We start from the raw sequence: 21668 nt of genomic DNA on the forward strand, positions 1-21668 counted from the left end.
ATATTTTTCTTATGATTTTTGTGCATTTCGTTTTCATATATTAGTCAACGAATAGAATGTATCAAAGGTCAGAGTGCAATATTGAAAATCACAGTGGCCTCCATCGAGCTCTGGCCCACCAAGTTTCCCCAGTAAATTTTATGGCCAGTCCGCCTCTGTTCATGGGGACACTTCTCCTGAGTTCAAGGATGCTCTTATAATTATAGCTAAGAGTTTGCTTACTTCCTTTGCTGCCTCCTTTAATATAACTGGATAGATCCCATCCACCCCAGGTGCCTTTCTTATATTTAACTTCAACAATTTCTTCTCCACTTTGCTCTTGGTTATTACAAAATCATTTCGCTCCCTGTTAGAGTTTAATAAGCTTCTGTAATCCACTTCCATTCAAAATACTCATTCAGTTTGTCAGCTGTCTGAGGGTCATCAATAGTCGCTTCATTGATATCAAGTGGACCAATCTGATTCATCCCCTTCCTTCTAGAGTTTATTTTATAAAAGCAGTCTTTGCTGCTTTTCTTTGCATCCAAAGATTTCTCACAATCTGCCTTCACTCAGCTAGCCTCCTTTTTGACTTGATTACAGACTAGTTTATATATACACCATGGGCTTCTATGTTGCCTGATAATTTTTATGCATCCCATGCAATTTTCTTCTCTGCCACAAGTCTCATTTAGATGATCTGTTCTCTGTTTAGGCCTAAACCTTGAACAGTATTTCTTAGTTAGCTTGAAAAGCCTAGTAGCTTCCAAGATTAATTCCTTGAATGCTTCGGCCTTTATCGTAATACTAACAGACAAGGTAGTCCCTACGCAGTGTAAAAATTATGTTAATGTAATTTTTAAATTTAATACAAATTCACAAAAATGTAATATGAAATATAATACAAATGTTTTTATTGTGCGGGAGGGGTAAAAAGTAATTAAATTAATATGGTTAAAAAATTTAATTCAAATACACAGCAGAGAAATTTGATCAAAAAATTGTGGACAAGCAAATGGTATAGGGAATGGTAAAATTCTTGGGGTGGGGAAGGGGAGAAAAAGATGGTCAAAAGAAGGCGAAAACAGCAATAGGATGCAGGAAAGTTGGAGTGTTCATATTACCCTCATATTACACTAATAGTTTTATGAATGGGAAAAAAATAGAAAAAGACAGTATAAAGATGAAAAGTGTAGAAAAAGTCATTAAAAACACTGAACTTACTGAGTGTGTAAGGTCCAACTTTAAAGAAAGGGTTCTGGTATAAGCAAGTGTTAGTAAAAATAGGTGTTAATACCACAGGCTTGTAGAGAAAGGAAATCGAAACCAAAGCTAAACGTGGGTGTTACCTGGAGTCATAAAGTCAAGTGGAGGAGAGACATACACAGCCAAGATGCAAAAGGGGAAACAAGGACAAGTCACTGAGTTATATAGATTTAGAGATACAGATAGTGATGACCTCTATCGTTGAAAAAAAAAAAAAAAAAAATGGGGAAGATGGCCTAAAAACATGAAACGCCAGAAATAAGGCCTCAGGAATACAAATATATAAAGGAACATGTGAAACAGAAAGTAAAACAAGAATAATACCAATCTACGGGAGATGAAATTCTGGTGAAATTTTAGATGATCATAGAACAGGGTCTATAGATCACGGCTACAAACTTCCAAGTTAACCAGCTACTGTAGACAGAGAAATGCAGTTTGGCTACATCTGATGTTGATTGAAGATTGAGTGAATCCATTAAAGAGCGTGACAAAAAATCCAGCAGACAAAAAACTTTGATGGCAACAGAACGGCAAAATTGAAAACCATGAAGAAGAATTTTTGTGTACATTGATAAAAATTTTTCACCAATTAAAAGGCTTGTTTAAATGTTGCAGGTTTCGTAAAGAAAAACAAAACGATTCACAACACATGGCTACTAAATATACAGTAGATCTGAGACCGGTGTCAGAGAAGCAAAGTGCCTAACCTAGTGGTTATTATCAGGGAAGATACTTTTAACTTAATAAGTCCAGGAATAAAAAGACAAATGTACAGGATTCCAAATGCAATCTGAAAAAACATATTAGAATTACAGAACAATTTTATTATCACCCCAGTTGACAAAGCATCCAACAACTTTGCTATCTTTTGCAAACAATTCTACTTCAACCAACTAAAAACTGAAATAGAAAATAGTTCCGCATATACACCATGCATTCTCAATCCTGCTTCTACAATAAAAAAGCTTATAGCTTTACATAAAAAACTGCACACCAAAATACAAAAAACTCTACCCTTCCTTTATATGATTGCCAAATTCCACAAAAAACAGGTAGGTTTCAGATTCATAACCAGTTCCAAAAATAGTGGCTATTACCTACCCTGCAAGCACTTCAGACAACTCAAAATCATCTTCAGCATTCTTACTACTCCCTGGATTATTAACAATAACCAAGCTGTTTTAAACATTTTTATATCTAATCTCTCTATAACTAGTATTGAAACTTTTGATTTCACCAACCTGTTCACTTCTATCCCACTTAACCTACTGGTGTTAGTGCTAAAACAATTGTTTTATGCAAAGATTGACAACCTCTTCAATCTTTGCATACTCAATAACTTCATTTTCAATGGCAAGCTTGCATACAAACAAATAATTGGAGTTCCCATGGGAACTCCAATTATTTGTGTGTATGCAAAATTAAGATGTCTGGAAATTATTCACAAATTTCCAGACATCTTAATTTTAAATTCCGACTTTGAATGCTTAGCTGCAGATATTTACCCCGCTGCACTCAAACTCAATAAAGAAAATGTTGATAATTGCACAGCCAACTTCCTTGATCTGAATGACACTCTGCAATAATGCAGTTCCTCATCTTATTAACATATATGACAAAATAAACTATTTTAACTTTGCCAATTTGTGAGGTAAATGACAATCTAATATTTCCAGTAAAATTCGCAAAAATACTATATGTATTCAAGCTATCCGATTAGCTAACATATGCAGCAACCATATGCTTTTCAGCAAAGCAATACAAGTTTTTTATAACAAGCTTTTAAATAATAATATACCATTAGTAAAATAATAAGAGGAGTTTACCTCAATATAGTACGTAGAACACTTCGGTATGATACCCTCCAGAAATTAAAATGGAAAAAACGAAAAAATCGACAACTTACCGGTACATTACAATAAAATTTAAATAATCAATTTAACACAATTCAAATCAATTTAAAACAATTAAAAATCGAATTAACGCAATTAAAAGAATCTAACGAAAATATTCAAAACGATTTTCCTTCCTGAAGCTGACAACACTTTTCAACCGTATGTCGTGATCATAGGAATGAAAATTCGTATTTTCATTCCTGATCACAGGAATTTTCAGTCGTGATCACAGGAATTTTCATTCCTGTGATTTCTGGAGGGTATCATACGAAAGTGTTCTACGTACTATATTGAGGTAAACTCCTCTTATTATTTTACTAATATTATTATCAACTTAGAACATATTGAGTATTACAGCTCTGATTCATACTATATAATAATATAACGTATTTTCCCATGTATAAGACGCACCCTTTTTCGAAAGATTTGGGGTCTAAAAACTGGGTGCATCTTATACAGTGGTTATAGATTTTTTTTTACTTGCATTTTTCGCGCATCTTTGCGCTCATTGTTTCGCACTTGTTACCGGTATATTAGGTTACGTTTTGCCACATTCTGCCCAGAAATGGCTCAGAAAAGATTTTCGTACAGTGCTGAATTCAAGTTAAAAGTGATCCAGTCTGCAAAAGTGAATGGAAATCGTGCTGCTGAACGTAAGTTTGGTCCTCCTCCAACTGAGAAAAAAAAAATCCGAGACTGGCTATGGGAAGAAGAAACCCTACTGAAAACGCCACGGCAGAGGAACCATGAGAGGCAAGTCAGCAAAATGGCCTGATTTAGAGAGGGAATTGAAGATATGGATTGAAGAGCAAAGGGCAATTGGAATTCATATGTCCACAAAGATGGTTCAGCATGAGGCAAGATGAATTGCTGATGAAAAAGAAGTTACTGATTTCAAAGGAGGACACAATTGGTGCTTCAGGTTCATGAAACGGAATGGACTAAGCATGCGTACATGCACCAGACTTGCCCAAAAGATGCCTGAAAGCTATGAGCAGAAGGTCCTTGAATTTCATTGTTTTGTCATTCAATGTCGGAAGACAGTTTGAGTATGGACGGAAGTCACCCTTCAATTTGAAGTCCCAAGTAACAGAACTGTTGATAAGAAGGGGGTGAAAACTGTAACTGTGAAGACAAGTGGACATGAAAAGAGCCATTATACAGTTGTTTCTAGCTTGTTGTGCCAATGGAACCAAGCTGCCTCCTATGCTGATTTTCAAACGCAACACAATGCAAAAAGAAGACATTCCTCAAGGAGTGATTGTCCACGTTCATGACAAGGGTTGGATGGATCAGGATGGGATGAAGATCTGGTTTGAGAAAGTTTGGAGCAGGAGACTAGGTGGACTCTTACTCAAACCTGCCCTATTGGTGCTTGATCAGTTCAGGGCACACATAACAAAAAACAAAGATTGCTGCAGAGCAAAAAACAAAACTTGCCGTCACACCTGGAGGCTTGACATCCCAGCTCCAACCACTTGATGTCAGCATTAACAAATCTGTCAAAGCTGCCATGAGAGACTAATGGAACCAATGGATGAAGTCTTCTGGGGACAATTTGACACCAGCAGGAAGAGTGAAGAAACCAACTATAGGAGAAGTTTGTACCTGGGTGAAAAGATCCTCGGATAATATCAAGATCGAGATTGTTGAACATTTAAGAAGTGTTGCATTTCAAATGCCATAGATGGAACTGAGGACGAGGCAATATATGAAGACAGTGATTCGTCATCAGACACAGATGAGGACAGGCTAACGAATGGGAGTTTTGACAGTGATGAGGAGTTGTATGAATTTTATGATGAATGAAACTTGAGTTCAATAACTTTACGTAATACATTTTTTTTTTTTTTTTTTCAAATTTCGGGCCCCAAAATTAAGGTGCGTCTTTATACATGGGGAAATACGGTACCTCCCTTTTTCATCAAATACTGTTTCAGTATAGTTTCTTCTACAATTAAAAATAAATTCAATTTCCATTTACTTGGCACCTGTCCATGTTAAAGGTATTGTACAGTTGTATATTATTTGGTGGGATTTCCACTACTTAGTTAGTAATCATTGTTCATGACTTCCGTTTAAGGTTCTTTTTCGGAATAAGACTCCATTTGGAATTCTGTACATTTGACTTTTTATTCCTGTACTTATTAAGTTAAGTACCTTCCTTGATAATAACCACTAGGTTTGGCACTTTGCTTCTCTGACACCGGTCTCAGATCTACTATCTATTTGGTAGCCATGTGTTGTGAATGTTTCTGTTTTTCTTTACGAAACCTGCATCATTTAACTAGGCCTTTTATTTGGTGAAAAAATTTATCAGTGTACACAAAAATTGTTCATGGTTTTCAATTTTGCCATTCTGTTGCCATCAAAGTTTTTTGCCTGCCGGATTTTTTGTCACACTCTTTAGTGGATTCACTCAACCTTCAATACCTCTCATGTTTGAGGTTTTCATAAAAAAAAAAAAAAAAAAATTTAACCTCAGCTGTAGCCAAACAGTGCATTTCTCTGTCTACAGTGGCTTGTTAACTTGGAAGTTTGGAGCAGTGATCTATAGACTGCATTCCAAATTACACAAAAAACCAGTAGGTTTCAGATTCATAACCAGTTCCAAAAATAATGGCTGCTACCTACAGCCACTATTTTTGGAACTTTTTTAGATTCTATGATCATCTAAAATTTCACCAGAATTTCATCTCCTGTAGATTGGTATTATTCTTGTTTTACTTTCTGTTTCACATGGTCCTTTACATATTTGTATTCCTGCGGCCTTATTTCTGGCGTTTAATGTTTTTAGGCCATCTTCCCCAATTTTTTTTTTTTTTTCTTCAACGATAGAGGTCATCACTCTATGTATCTCTAAATTTATATAACTCGCTTACTTCTCATTGTTTCCCTTTTGCATATTGGCTGTGTACGTCTCTCCTTCACTTGACTTAATGACTCCAGGTAACACCCACTTTTAGTTTTGGTTTCGATTTCCCTTCTTCTCTACAAGCCTATGGTATTAACGCCTACTTTTACTAATGCTTGCTTATACCAGAACCCTTTCTTTAAGGTTGGGCCTTACACACCCAGTAAGTTCAGTATTTTTAATGAATTTTTCTACACTTTTTATCTTTATACTGTCTTTTTCTATTTTTTTCCCGTTTGTAAAACTATTAGTGTAATATGAGGTTGATACGAACGCTCTGACTACCCTGCATCCTATTGCTATTTTCGCCTTCTTTTGACCATCTTTTTCTTCCCTTCCCCCACCCGAAGAATTTTACCATTCCCTTATACCATTTGCTTGTCCACTCTTTTTTGATCAAATTTCTCTGCTGTATATTTGAATTTTTACATTTTTTAACCATGTTAATTTAATTACTTTTTACCCCTTCTGCACAGTACAAACATTTGTATTATATTTCACATTACACGTTTGTAAATTTGTATTAAATTTAAAAATTACCTTATTAACTTAATTTTTACACTGCGTAGGGACTACCTTGTCTGTTAGTATTACAACAAAGGCTGCATATTTGCTCTCACCCTTTTTCTAATACTACAGACAAGTTTAGAAATGCAGTGCCTGATACATGGTCAGGAGTAGTCACCTGATGAAATTCTTGGCTATGTGTCATCTTTTCATTTACTGTATTCAGATTTTGCATATTTGCCATCACTTGATTCGACTTCTTGCTAAAATTGCCCTCCCATATCTGAAAACTGTGTTATTTATTTATTTATTATTTTTTATTTATATGTATAAAATTATTTTCGTATATTGTTTGTTTCCTCAGTCCCATTTCATTTTTGTACTAGGTTTTTCAAATTTTTTCACTTTTTCACCACTACTTCACTTCCAGTATTTACTCTCCCTTAAACTTCTCTTAGTTCAGGCACTTTGTGTATTTTTCATTTCCATTTTCAGACACTTTATTTACATTACAAACCACACGTTATTTATATATATATAAATATATATATGAGTAATATGGAACGAAAGAAATAAAGTTAATAAATTGTAACAAACTAACTAATACTTATGGGCCAATGCACTTGCTAGAACAATTATGCATTACGACCATAATGTGTATAAAATATGTTACATAATATTGAAGATAATTCAAGCAGATAATACCAAGATAGATTTAAAGAAACGCAAGGGATTAAGTAAGGTTAAAAATTCAGCTCAGGGTCCTGCTATAGGAATGGGTTTGCTTCTATCATTCCTACTCTATTGGTTTTTATTCATCTTACTATCTACATGTTTCTCTTTGCATTAACTTAATTTTAATTAATATTTTTTTTTTTTTTTTTTTATTATTTATTTTTACCATATCCATCACATAGGGGTCACCACATATATATATTAACTCACTAGAGAGATTGTTATTTCATGATGACTGTTGTTGTTACTACATTTTGTACTGGATATGGTAGATATGCCTTATACTTTACATTTATTCTTATTTTAATTATTAAATTACATTCTCTGTTGGGTCAACGATGTTCAATATGTGCTTGCATTTATACTATCTTTCTTTTGATTCTAAAAATTTTTAACTACCTTTAATTGGTTTAGATTCAAATTACTTAATCATCTGAATTCATATATTTTAGTAGATATTGATCATTACAGAAACAGAGAACTCCTTGTCGTTTTTTGCCTTCAGTCTGGGTGGTTGTCCCCAGTTGATGTCACCTAGATTGTGGGTATACAACGATAAGTTTTATGTATATATTTTAATTTTTTGTATATATATCATACTTTATTAACCTTACTTTATCCCTTGCATTTCTTTAAATCCATTTTGGTATTGTCTGCTTGAATTATCTTCAGTATTATACAACATATTTTATATAAATATCATTGTGAAAGGGAATGATGCATTAAAATGCTGAAAATGTTTCTTTTTTTTTCTTCTGGAAACAAAAGGTTTTCATCCCCCAAAACAGGTAACCAATTATAGAACATACACAATTTACATATACATTACACTTTTTCCTTAATTACTTTGGCAAAAAACCATCCAACTATAGCAAAATTTATATAAAACTAAGTATACTCATCATCCTGTTATAACTGATCAGTATAATAGTGCATACTCATCATCCTATTATAACTGATCAGCATAATAGTTTTGCTTAAAAATTACTTTATGAATATGTGGTAACATTATTATTTTTTTTATGACTGGATTTACTGTGCTTTCATTTCATTCTAGATCATAGATTCCCTGAATACTGTACGAAAAATCTTAACAGCTGCAAATAATATAACTGTTCATCTTTCTACCAATATTTCAAAGCTCACTGAGAATCAAGATCCATTATTACCATGGCAGAATGAATTTTTTCCAAATGATGGATCATCATCATGCACAAGGTTTGTGAATATATATATATTGGAATTGTGTCAAAAGACATTTAGTCTTTTGACACAATTCAAATATTAAATGGCATAAGTATTGTAAATATTGGCTCCAGCGTTAATGCTATTGTCTGTGGACAATTAGACATTACACGTGCATGGGTTGTATATGTACTTAACTTATTTATACATTTCTGTTTTTAAATTGTTGTACTACTTGGGAGCATCAGGTTTGTAGTGACCCCAGCCAACCTGCTAGTTATATTTAAAGGTTATCCATACCTAGCCCTGGTATGGATAGCCTTACATATAAAATATAAGATACATATAAAAACAACAAAATTAATGGAATTTTAAAGAAAGCTGGAGAAATTGGCAAAAGTTAGTGAAAATTAACATTCTTCATCATAGCCATATCTCTGCTACTCCTCAAGGGCTTTGAGCAGACATATAGCCATACTAGAGGAATGTAATATACATACCCGTTTCTGTAATCTCTATACCAGTTTTGCTGGGTTAATTACTTGATGGATAATTTGGAATTATAAGAGTAATCTTATTGAATTAGTGTACTTATTTTTATATAAGTACTTAATTTTAAATAAACAGGGTGGTTTACGTATATTACAGCGAACTGTGATAGGAGATTCAAAGCCCTACGGGTATGTAACAGAATGAAATATCATAGTATATCACCTTCATGTCCTGTGGTGGTCAGTCTGAAAATATTCAGTTTCCCGCCAAAGTTTAGTTTTTATGTGTGTGTGGTACACATAAGTTTATTGCGCAGTCGTATCAGGTTTTGACCATGACATGATAGTTAACCTTTCCGTAGGCAACGTCACATTCTTTGCAATCCTGAGCGTGGGCTGGTGTTGATTGTAATTTAGAGGTTGTGCTGGTTTGTCCTATATACTGGATGCTGCATTCTTTACATGTTATCAGTATATTACTCATTTTGTGTGGCAAAAAATTGGTGAATTATCTGGTGAATCCCACCCCAAACATAATCACTAAAAAACTAATAGCAGTACACAAGAAAATTAAATTAAAATGGACAACACCCTATATCCATACATTTACTGGATTCCCAAAATTCCACGGACTCAACAGGGAAAAGGTCCTTGTGGTTGTCATAGACATTCTCTCAGATATGCCAGACAAGCTGTTCTTGCTACCTGGGAGTCTAAAACACTGATGGAACTGATATTCGGGTGACACTCAAGTCAAGTGGACCCAATTTCGGTGAAGTCCGGACGGTCTATGACAGCCAAATCCTCTGCTTGCACCTTCACGATGGTGGAACTGTTAGTAATCCTGGGTATAACCTTCATGCACAAGTACATGGTGGGTGACCACCCAGGTGTGAACCAACGTAAGCAGGGGTCGAGGTGTGGCGCCCACACCACATGGAGGGACGCCGCCCCTCTATGTTACCAAGCAGTACTAGGTGGTAAATGACTCTCATCAACCGGTGAAATACCACCACTTTGCTTATTGGAGGCTTGAAGTGGTGGAACCCATGTTTAGTCTCTAGAGCTAGGTTCCGGCCAACCCTTCCCTATCTCTTCCATCATGCAGTATGATTGATGATTTTTGAGGTTATGATGAATGTCGTGGCGAGATCCAATATTCCTTAAATTTCGAGGGTACAGCTCTAAAACGGTGTTCGCAGGCCAGCCGATAGATAGTACACCGGACCAAACCTATTGGTAACTCTCTAGGAGGCTTCCGGATCAGCTAGTGTATAATCTTGCTACCTCTACTCTGCCAGATAGTGACTGGAGGGAGTCCGAGTAGTGTGTATGCGGGGAGCATTGTCGAGGCCACGTTATGTCAAGGATCTGGGTATATTCTTACCACATGTACACCATATCCAAAAATTTCATTACTTCATACAGCATGTCCCACCCACTTTTTCTTACTATTGAATACACCATGAATTGTCAAAATAATAGAGCAAGCTTATCTGCGAAAAGATCTAAACCTCCCAAGGACTTCCTAATTCATTTCACAAATATATGTGGTCTCAATTCCAATCTCAACGATGCCCATTTCCACTTGCAGTCTTCCAAACCCCATGTACTTTTTCTGACTGAATCTCAGTTATCAGTTGATTCAACTACTGCTCATCTTAGATGTCCAAATTATTTGCTGTATGATCTTTCGCCTCAAAGGTGGTACTTGTGCATATGTCCGTTCTGATATTCCCTGTCAGAGACTTGGCAATTTGTAATCTCCTCTCTTTGATCTTCTCTGGCTTAAAATCTCTCTACCTCATTGTGTAAAATTCTACCGTTCTCCCAACTCCACTAATCACTTGGAGCTCTTTGACTTCCTCTCTTTGCAACTTGACTTTCTCCAGTCCAACTTTCCTAACAGTGAGGTAATTTTCCTTGGTGATTTTAACGTTCACAACCCCAGCTGGCTTCCATTTTCTAGTCACACCGACCCAGCAGGTCGAGATGCTGAGGCTTTTGCAATTACTAATGACCTAGCACAGATTGTTCATTTACCTACAAGAATACCGGACAATCCTAATCATGCAGCCAGTACGCTTGATCTTTTTCTCACAAACAACCCTTCTAAGTACAAGGTTGAAGTGAGAGGTCCTTTAGGCACTTCAGATCACAACTTGGTGATTGTCTCTTCTCCAATGGAACCTTTATCTCATGGCTATTCCCAACCTCGTATTGTTTGGCATTACAAGAATGCAAAATGGGATGACCTGCGAGACTTCCTTTCTTCTTTTCCTTGGTCTGATTATTGTTTCAAAACTTCTGATGTCAACGTTTGCTCAGATCGTGTCAGTGAAATTATTCTTGCAGGAATGGAATCCTTTATCCCACACTCCACTTTAAAATCTCGTACGTTATCTAAACCTTGGTTTTCCAATAAATGTGCTAAGGCTGTCCAAGAGAAGAATGTTGCATATCGTAATTGGCTTGTTTCTAATTCTTCAGTTTCATTTTCTGCCTACACCAAAGCTCGCAACAATTGTAAAGCAGTTATTAATCAGTCCAAACTAGAGTTTGAACAGGCTAAGAGTAGAAAACTTGCTTCTTGCCCTAATGGTAGCCGAGCATTCTGGTCTCTCGCCAAAGCTATTGGCCGCAACTTTTGCCCATCTCTGCTCCCACCTCTGTCCAAACCAGATGGTTCTGTTGTCACTTCAGCCAAGGATAAAGCTGACCTGCTAGCATCCCATTTTTCTTCGAGCTCATGTATTAATGATCTTGGTAAAACACCTCCCACCATTCCTAACGCGCTCCCTTCAATGCCTCCTGTGGTCTTCCGTCAAAAGGATATCAGAAGGATTTTGATGAATCTTGATGCTAAGAAAGCTCCAGGTCCCGATGGTATTTCTCCACTTGTTCTCAAAACCTGTGCTCCTGAACTTACTCCTATTCTTTGCCGCCTTTTTTCACTTTCTTATTCCAAAGGTGTTTTTCCTTCTGTTTGGAAATTTGCTCATATCCAGCCAGTTCCTAAAAAGTGTGACAAAATCCCTCCCATCCAATTATCGTCCCATTGCAATTATTTCTACTCTTTCTAAAGTAATGGAGAAATCAATTAACCGCCAACTCTTAAACTACCTAGAAACCTTCCGTCTGATCAACGATCACCAGTATGGATTCCGTCAGTGTCGATCCACTGGTGATATTCTGGCTTATGTTACCCATTTATGGGCTGATTCAATGGGAAGGTTCGGTGAAACACAAGTAGTTGCTCTTGACATCTCAAAGGCTTTTGATCGTGTTTGGCATAAAGGTCTTCTAAACAAGCTTCCATCTTATGGTTTGCCAACTGTTTTTAGTAATTGTTTATCCAGTTTTCTCTCTCATCGCTCACTGAGGGTGATGGTAGATGGCTCTCTGTCTTCTAACTTCTCCACTAATGCCAGTGTCCCCCAAGGTTCAGTTCTTTCCCCCACTCTTTTCCTCTTGTATATCAATGACCATCTTCCATTGACTGGAAATCCTATCCATAGTTTTGCCGATGATAGCACATTGCATTCAACTTTCCATTTTGAGAAACCTTGTCCAGCTCAATCAGCTTCAAGTTCTCGAAAATCTGCTGCCAATTCCTTAAATGCCAATCTTCAGGTAATTCTCCAGTGGGGCAAAGACAACTTAGTTGATTTCAACCTTTCTAAAACTCAATCTTGTCTTATATCTCGCAAAAAGGATTCTTCTGCTCCTATGCTTATCTTTAGTGACACTCCGATTTCTAGGCAAAATGATATATCTCTTTTGGGGATTACCCTGACTTCTAATCTCTCTTGGCACAAGCACATTACAAATATTGCTTCCTCTGCATCTAAAAAACTTGGTTTTCTCTTTTGCTCTCGGCGTTACTTTTCTTCCAAACAGCTGCTCACTCTGTATAAATCGCAAATCCGCCCTGCCATGGAATATTGTTCCCACATCTGGGGTGGTGCCCCCAAAACCTCTCTCAGGCTTCTTGATTCCATTCAGAAGAGGGCAGTTAGGTTAATTAATGATTCATCTCTAACAGAGTCTCTCCACTCGCTTTCTCATAGACGCACTGTTTCTGCTGCATGCCTCTTCTACAGATACTTCCATGGGCACTGTTCTTCTGAATTGGCTTCTATAATTCCCGTTCTCTCTTTCAAAACAGTCCGAACACGTGCCGCCACCAGCCAACATCCATTTACTGTCCAACTACAAACCCACAGAACCAACTTTTCATCTTCCTCATTTATTCATTCAACTGCCGTTTTCTGGAACAACCTTCCTTCATACGTATTTCCTGAAAATTACAATCTACAGAAGTTCAAGTCCAATATCAACAAATATCTTCTTTCGTCTTCTGAACCTCCAACCCAAGCACGGTACTAAGTACTATAGGTTCTAATACCTCTCGTGTTTGGGGTTCTCATAAAAAAAAAAAAAAAAAAAAATAGAAAAAGAAACAGCTACAACAATATGACTAGCAAAATAATGGAATCCAAATTAAATATTATAACTAGCAATATCACATACGCAAAATTTATCTCCAATAACAGACAGTACACTGAATATATTAGAAATAATCACATCAACAATGTATACGACTTCAAAAACTTGTTCACTAGTATATCACATGACAATTTGATAAAAGTACTATCCGAATATTACATAGAATATCAAGATAAACTAGGATGTAAAAAACAGTACTGGAAAGACCTTATCAACCTTAATGTGAAAAACAATTATATACAGATGGGCAATAGCATCTATGTGCAAATAAGAGGCGTGGCTATGGGTTCAAGTAGTTCATGCTCCATAGCCAACCTCTATTTGCACTTCTGTGAAAATAAATATAAAGAAGACATCACATAACTACAGGTAATCATCTATGTACCTGTAGTTATGTGATGTCGTCAACCATACAGATTTCGACAACATAGTAAAAAAAAAAATCTATCCTGAAGATTTGACTATAGAAAGAACCAACATAGATAGCAACCTACAAGCCACCTCCCTAGATAGTCAAATCACAATAACAAACGATTTTGTATACAGCAAACACTACAATTAAAGAGATCTGTTCGGCTTCCCAGCAATTAAACTAACTAAGCCAAAAATATACATGGAAACATTATCAAAAACCAAACAGAATTATACACATATGCAATAGCCCAGAAAGCATTATAACAGCTTTAATAAAACTGAAAAATATCCTTATCAAAAACAAAATTCCTGACAATTACATCAGACACTATATAAATGCAGCTGCACAAGCTAAACTCATACAGCCGCCAACTCACTATTCCTGATAGTATCATAGAAAAAATTTTTTCCATGGAACATAAATAACTCTAATTAGAGCTATAATTTGGCCCTCTTTTGAACCCCAGGTTAATTGCACATAGGTGTGGCTCGACACTTATCCACACGGTACCTGGATGTCCAAATTCATAATTCCCCACAAGCAGAGTAAAAGCACAGGTCTGCATCACCATACAGGTATAATGCATTTCCACTAAATCGAGATTTATTTCCAAGTACGGCAACACAGTTAATATTCGCAATGAAAGAGGCTGTATATAATTGTAAATATTATCCCAAGGGCACATACAGGGCTGTCATGCCTTAGAAAAACATTGCCAGTCCACACTCTATGGATAACACATTTAATATTAATTTAATTTTAATAACTATCACCCCATCTTTTCCCATTTTATTTTAATAAACACCATGTCAATTATTACCATTTATTTCTATCACTTTTAGCATGGTTTGATATCATATTGTATCTGCTTCCCACAATAATACAACAACCTCTAAATTACAATCAACACCAGCCCACGCTCAGGATTGCAAAGAATGTGGCATTGCCTATGGAAAGGTTAACTGTCACGCCACGGTCAAAACCTGATACAACTGCGAAATTCGCAATTCTACTTTGCCTTTCTTGTATATGATAGCCAAATTCCATAAACATCCAGTTGGCTTCAGATTCATCACTAGTGCCAAAAAAAGTGGCTGTTATCATCCAGGTAAACAATTTTTCAAATTGTTAACTACCATTCTTATTAATATCCCTTCCACTTGGATCATTAACAATAACCACAGTATCATCAAAATTTTTAATTCCAATTCCAATACATATTCCAGCATATTTAGTATTGAAACATATGACTTCACCAACTTATTTACCTCCTTACCGCATCACTTGATTGTTAATGTACTTCATCAATTGTTCCTCAAATACAAAAACGTTATACCAACAGATGAGGTTACTTGGAATAACTACATCAACCTCTGTATTCTAAACAATTATATTTACGATGGTAAATATGCTTTAAAAACAATCCATAGGAGTTCCCATGGGTTCACAAATTTCTAGCATAGTATCTAATCTATTTCTTCATTATTACGAACATCTATATATTCATAACAACCCGAACCTTAATTTTTATGCATTCCGCTATGTTGAAGACATTCTTATTCTCAACATCCATTTTGAAAATATTGCTAAATCCATATATCCAACTGAACTCACTCTCAATAAAGAAAACCTTGGCAACCGACATGCAAATTTTCTAGATTTAAGTATTACTCTAAATATTCCTCCTCTTCGACATAATTTGGAACTATTCAACAAAAGAAGCAAATTTAATTTTAATATTATCTATTTAACAAATTGGAACTCGAACATTTCAATTAAGGTTCATAAAAATATAATCTACACACAAATTATCTGTTTAGCTAATATTAGTAGCAATCAATCACTTTTCGCTGGTGCTTTAAATGATCTTTATACCAAACTTCGCAATAATGACATTCCTATTAATTTCTTAAATTTTATTATAAAAAATCTCTCTGATTTCATTAAAGAAAAATTCGGTTTCACCATGTTCCACCTTGATTAGGGTTAATTCGATACCTGTATAGTTGTATAGTTGTACATTTGAATGGTGGTATTTCCGCTGCTTGGAAAGTGATCACACATAATGACTTCTATTAGAACGATGTTCGTGTTCTTTCACTTCCTAAGTTTTTCTTTTCATTTTTCGTAATTTAATATCGGTATTTATTTATGTCCAATCTTATTTTATCTATTTTATTTTAACCACAGAGGGCTCCCATAGTTCTTCTCTTCTGAGCAACTCCACCATCATTTATTATATTTCATGTCTATCACTCAAAATATACACTACAAGCTAGCGGTATTAATTTCCACTTCTACTAACACTCTCACAGCCAAGGCCCTCTCTATGAGGTTGGGTACTTACACACCCAGCTTGCCTAGTATCCTTTAAACTCTTTTCCTTCTCTTTACATCTTTCTACTTTCTGATCTTCGTTTTTCCGTCCGTTGAACTATTAGTGTAATACGAGGGTGATTCGGACATTCTCACTTTTCTTATTCTCACTTTCTTATTCTCACTATCTTCGCCTCTATATTTTTAACTTCTTTTCCCTCCCCTACCTTGCATTGCTTCCTTTTTCTATACCGCTACCTTGTTATTCATTATTATTTAACTTACATACTTTTGATTTAAACTTACGTTCTTACACACTTTCTACTTAATTTATTAAACTAAACACACTGCGTTTGCGTTCTTACATACTATCGACTCACTTTATTGCTAAATACACTACGTTACTTAATTTATTAATCTAAATACACTGCGTTGGGGCTACCTCACTCATGTTTCTGGAGATTTAAAAAAAATTTTTAAAAATAATTTTTATATCCATTTCATTTTTTATATCCATTTCATTTTTTTTTTCCATTTCATTTCATTTCTATAGCTTCTCCATCAGCATGAGTTTGCATAGAAACACAGTGTTTGGTACATGATCAGGTGTAGCCCCCTGATGATATACCTGATCTATGTACCAATTTTTAATTTTTAATTCTTTAATTTTTATTTTATAATTTTTATTTTTATTTTATAATTTTTATCTCTATAACCCTCCCCTCTTTTTCTTTCAGCTTTTGTACATATGATTGGCCTGTTAATTCAGATTTAATTCTACTTAATTTTTTTATATATGTTCTTAACATTCTTTTTCTCCTTTTTTTCTTCAACTAGGCTCGGCATTTTGTGTTTAATAACTTCTCCATCTATTTTTATTTTTATTTTATTTTACTTTCATTGGTGACACTTATTTATATACATGTATCCTGTTTTGCTGCTTTGCGCATTCAGGTACACGTACTGTTTTTCCTTTTTTTTTTTTTTTTTTTCCACTTCTTCGTTTCATATTTCATATATATATATTATAGACAAATATTTATATTCAGTGTTATAGGGAAGGGATGTTGACTTGTCAATTGTAATTACCATGGAAAAATTGAGAAGGCCTGTAAGGTGAAGGAGATAACCTGAAATAAATTGATTAACATAAAAATAGAAATAATAATGAAGATAACAATGTTACCTAAAGTAGTGGGTCCTAAAGCTTTAACTACTTCTTCAAAGGGTCGGCAGCCAAAACCATAGGAGCCAGAACAATAAGCAGGGTCTCTGTTTCCGTTATGATGTATACATGCGAAATGTGTAAATCATAGCCAACCCAACGGAGATCAAAAAGAAAAGAATAAAATTTAAAATTAAAAAAATTGCCAATAGAACTTTAAGGGGGAAATTTTTTTTTTTTTTTTTTTTAGTCAAAAGGATAGATACATTACAAAAATTAGTTTTTGTAATGTATGACAGTTTAATATTTTTTATTTAATATTTTGTTTGCTTTCTTTGTTATTCAGTAACTTAATTATTTTTATCAATATTATTATATATATATATATATATATATATATATATATAATAAAGAATAATTGTATTAAGAAGCTAAGTAATCATGGAGGGTGGAATGTAACAGTACGAAAAGGGAGATAACAATGATTGTCGATCAGGGACACTGCATTAGCAAAACATATCCTACAACCATAATGTGTATATGTATAAAAAATTATTGTATGTAGAAAGTGTGAATAAGAAGATATTTGTTTTAAACCTATTGAATCTATGGTATGCACCAGAAGTGAACTCGACTAAATGGATAAGGAATGTAGCAATATATGATATGAAAAAGAAAGAGACAGGAAATTAAAAATAAGAAGTGAAAAAGCGATCAAAATAAGATTGTTTTGGGTTCAGGGTCCTAACTATAGGAAGGGTTTTGCAACCCCGAACTACCCGAGCCCAGCTACTTATCTCTACTTCATTCATCTTTCTGCTTTACTTGCCCCTACTTCTTATGTCCTGTGAGCCATTAGTTTACCGAATGCAATATGCGGGTCACTTACCTTCTTACTTTACCCAATCTATTTTTCGCCTTAACAAAGTTTAGCTGCTTTTCTCTGCTACTTTGTATGCTATTATATCTCTCAACTATTCTGAGCAGTTTGGGCACCATGTATTTAACAGTGTTCTTCTTCACCACACATTTCATTTCAATTTATACAGACACCATACCATAATTTTTTTTTTTTTTTCCCCACACCGTTTTCTAATGCTAGAGCCACTAGTGTACCTGCACATAAATATACCGGCACACCGCCATCTTGGTCATTTGGTTAACTAGGTAACGGTAAGTCCCTTTCTTCCTGCGTATTCATTACTTTAAGTTTTTTCAATTCTTTTTACTTGCTTCTGTAAGGTCATCCATGATCTGTATGCCCTACCTAATATAATTACATTTATTGGCACAATTTATTAGACCTTATTCTTACCGTAAAATTTTAAATTTTCGTTCGCAACACATGTACCATAGCATTCAGAAGCAAGAACATTGCCGTCTTTCACATTATTTCTGTGGATGACCTCTGATGAAGACACTGAAATTGTGAAAAACACTGCAATGTAATCTTATTTTGGTTCCCTTTTCACTTCTTATTTTTAATTTCCTGTCTCTTTCTTTTTGATATCATATATCGCTACATTCCTTATCCACTTAGTCGGGTTCACTTCTGGTGTATACTGTAGATTCAATAGGTTTAAAACAAATCTTCACACTTTCTACATAGAATAAAATTTTATATATATATATATATATATATATATATAAAATCTGTCTTACACTATTGTTAGCAATAAAGTATCAAACATTATTTAGTCTATGCTAATCTTGTGATGGAAAGCTAGTGAATTGTTTTAGTGTATTTTATTTATTGATGAAACAGGTAGAATTTATTTTATTTTTTTTTGTTTGATCAAAACAAAAATCAAATTTATAACTCAGCAGATTAAATTCTGCATCAAAATGATTAAGTTGACAGGTGAGTCATATAAAGTACCCAGTAAGCAAATATTATAAAGGGTAAGTTGTAAATGAATTCAGAAAATTTGCTTACCGGGCACTTTATATGACTCACCTGTCAACCTAAAATGAAAACATTCCTCCATGAATTTTTTCAGAATACATAAATTTGTCCAGGGAGTAACCTTATAAAATCATGCATGAAAGTGATAAATTCATTGGGAGATCATACTAGAGGGCCAGTGAGCCACCTTTGGAAAAGCAGATTGCTGACTGAACTGAGAACATTTAAGTTATGTAGAAGCAAAAATTACTGCTGGGTATAGCTTTCCAGCTTTAAAAACTAAACTCAGCTAAATAATTGGTATACTATTAGTATTAGTATTTATAATGGCAAACAATGCAAGATTGCATTGTTTGCCATTATAAATACTAATTATACAGCATTAACAAAAAAAAAAAAAAAAAAAACATATCATTTCTTCATCCCTTTGTAAACCTGTCTAGTTCTTCCTTCAATTTATTCAAATTATCCACTTCCACAACACCAGATTGAAGTTTGTTCCAACAATCAACTGCCTGATGGCTGAAGGAAAATTTTTGCACATCCAACCTGCAACCATCCTTCCTCACTTTTGATTTAGTAACTGAAGAAGAATGGTTGTAGTAGTGGCATGTGTTGCAAGAAAGCAAGTGTATGAGCTTATGCAGCATCAGCCAAAAAAAAAAAATCACACCATTTCCTCCAAATGCCTGTCCAGTTTCTCCTTAAATTTATTTAACCTGTCAACTTCCACAACGACAAATGGAAGTTTGTTCCAGCAATTAACCACCCGCTGGCTAAAGGCAAATTTCTGCACATCTATTCTACATCTGTCTTTTCTTAATTTGAATTTATGCCCCCTTAGGTTCGTAATCTGAACAAGTGGAAGGATCCCATCAGAATTCAGCGTGTTCAACCCAAGGCCTTATATACCTCAATCAGATCACCGTGCAAGTGCCTAGTCTCCAGCCATTGCAATTTGCAGAACTTAAGCCTCTCTTAGTAAGAGGATCCCTTCATTCCCCTCACCAATCTTTTTGCCCTTCTCTGTACATGCTCAAGTAAATCTACATCCTTCCTAAAATGAGGCCTCCAGACCTGTACGCAGTACTCAAGGCGTGGCCTGACCATTGCCTTATACAGAGGGACAATCACCTCCTTCTCCCTTCTAGCAAAATTCCTATATATCATTGACAAAACCCCATGACCTGCCCTGGCAGCCTGTCTGCATTGCTCAGAAAACTTCATATCTGACTGCACAATTACTCCCAGGTCTTTTTCATTTTCTACCACCTTAAGTGTATTACCACACAGTTGGTACGTTTCTCTGGGGTTACTTCTACCCATATGCAGTACTTTGCATTCGTCAAGGTTAAACTTCAGTTGCCACTTCTTAGCCCATCTGCCCAAATTATCTAGATCCTGTTGCAGTAGCACACTGCCATTACTGTCATTAACAACCCTGCCAACCTTTGTATCATCTGCAAACTTCGACATTATGCCTGATATACCTTCATCAATATCATTGATAAATATACAAAACAACAGTGGACCTAACACCGAACCCTGTGGGACTCCACTAATAACATTAGTCCACTAAGAGCAGCACCCATTGATTACCACCCTCTGTCTTCTCCCACTTAACCATCCTTTTATCCATTGTAGCAACTTACCCTTAATACCATTCTGCTCCAATTTGTACAATAGTCTTCCATGAGCAACAGTGTCAAAAGCTTTCCTGAAATCCAAATATATGATATCAAAATTATTTTTTGCATCCAGTTCCTTTGTAACCACATCATAATATCCTATCAAATTTGTCAGACAAGACTTTCCCTTAACAAACCCATGCTATGTCTGAATTATTGCTGCAGTCTTGTCTAGATGATCCTGCAATGCATCTTTAACCAGTGACTCCATTATTTTACCTGGAACAGAAGTTAAACTAACTGGTCTGTAATTACTCGTGTCACCCGTCGATCCCCCTTTGTGAATTGGAGATACATTTGCACATCTCCAGTCTGTGGGGACCTCCAAGGATGCTCTCATAATTATGGCTAAGGGTTTGCTTAGTTGCTTTGCTGCCTCCTTTAATATAACTGGATAGATCCCATCCACCCCAGGTGCTTTTCTTATGTTTAACTTCAACAATTTCTCCTCCACTTTTCTTTCAGTTATTCCAAAATCATTAAGTATCCTGCTACAATTTGATAACCTTCTGCCATTTTCAGACCTTAATAATTCCTCTTGTGTGAATGTAGATGCAAAATACTCGTTCAGTTTGTTTGCTATCTGAGCAGGATCATCAACAGTCGAACCATCGATGTCAAGTGGACCAATCAGATTTATCCCTTTCCTTTTAGAGTTTGCAGTAATTGATGGCATCCTTGAATTCAGGGGACA

At 35.3% G+C, this 21668-nt stretch overlaps 1 protein-coding gene across 2 annotated transcripts in view; it reads left to right on the forward strand.

The window, feature by feature from the left end:
* LOC150083805 (uncharacterized protein C05D11.1-like) overlaps positions 1-21668 on the forward strand; it is a 282398-nt gene that overhangs the window by 199158 nt on the left and 61572 nt on the right. For both annotated transcript variants that reach the window (XM_090375794.1, XM_090375795.1), the window contains one exon: positions 8357-8517. In XM_090375794.1, the coding sequence (XP_090231920.1) occupies positions 8357-8517 (161 nt within the window). The remainder of the gene's footprint in view (positions 1-8356; positions 8518-21668) is intronic.

Source organism: Mastigoproctus giganteus, chromosome 6 (genome assembly GCF_048544385.1).
Source record: "Mastigoproctus giganteus isolate SK-2022 chromosome 6, ASM4854438v1, whole genome shotgun sequence".
Classification (NCBI taxonomy): domain Eukaryota; kingdom Metazoa; phylum Arthropoda; class Arachnida; order Uropygi; family Thelyphonidae; genus Mastigoproctus; species Mastigoproctus giganteus.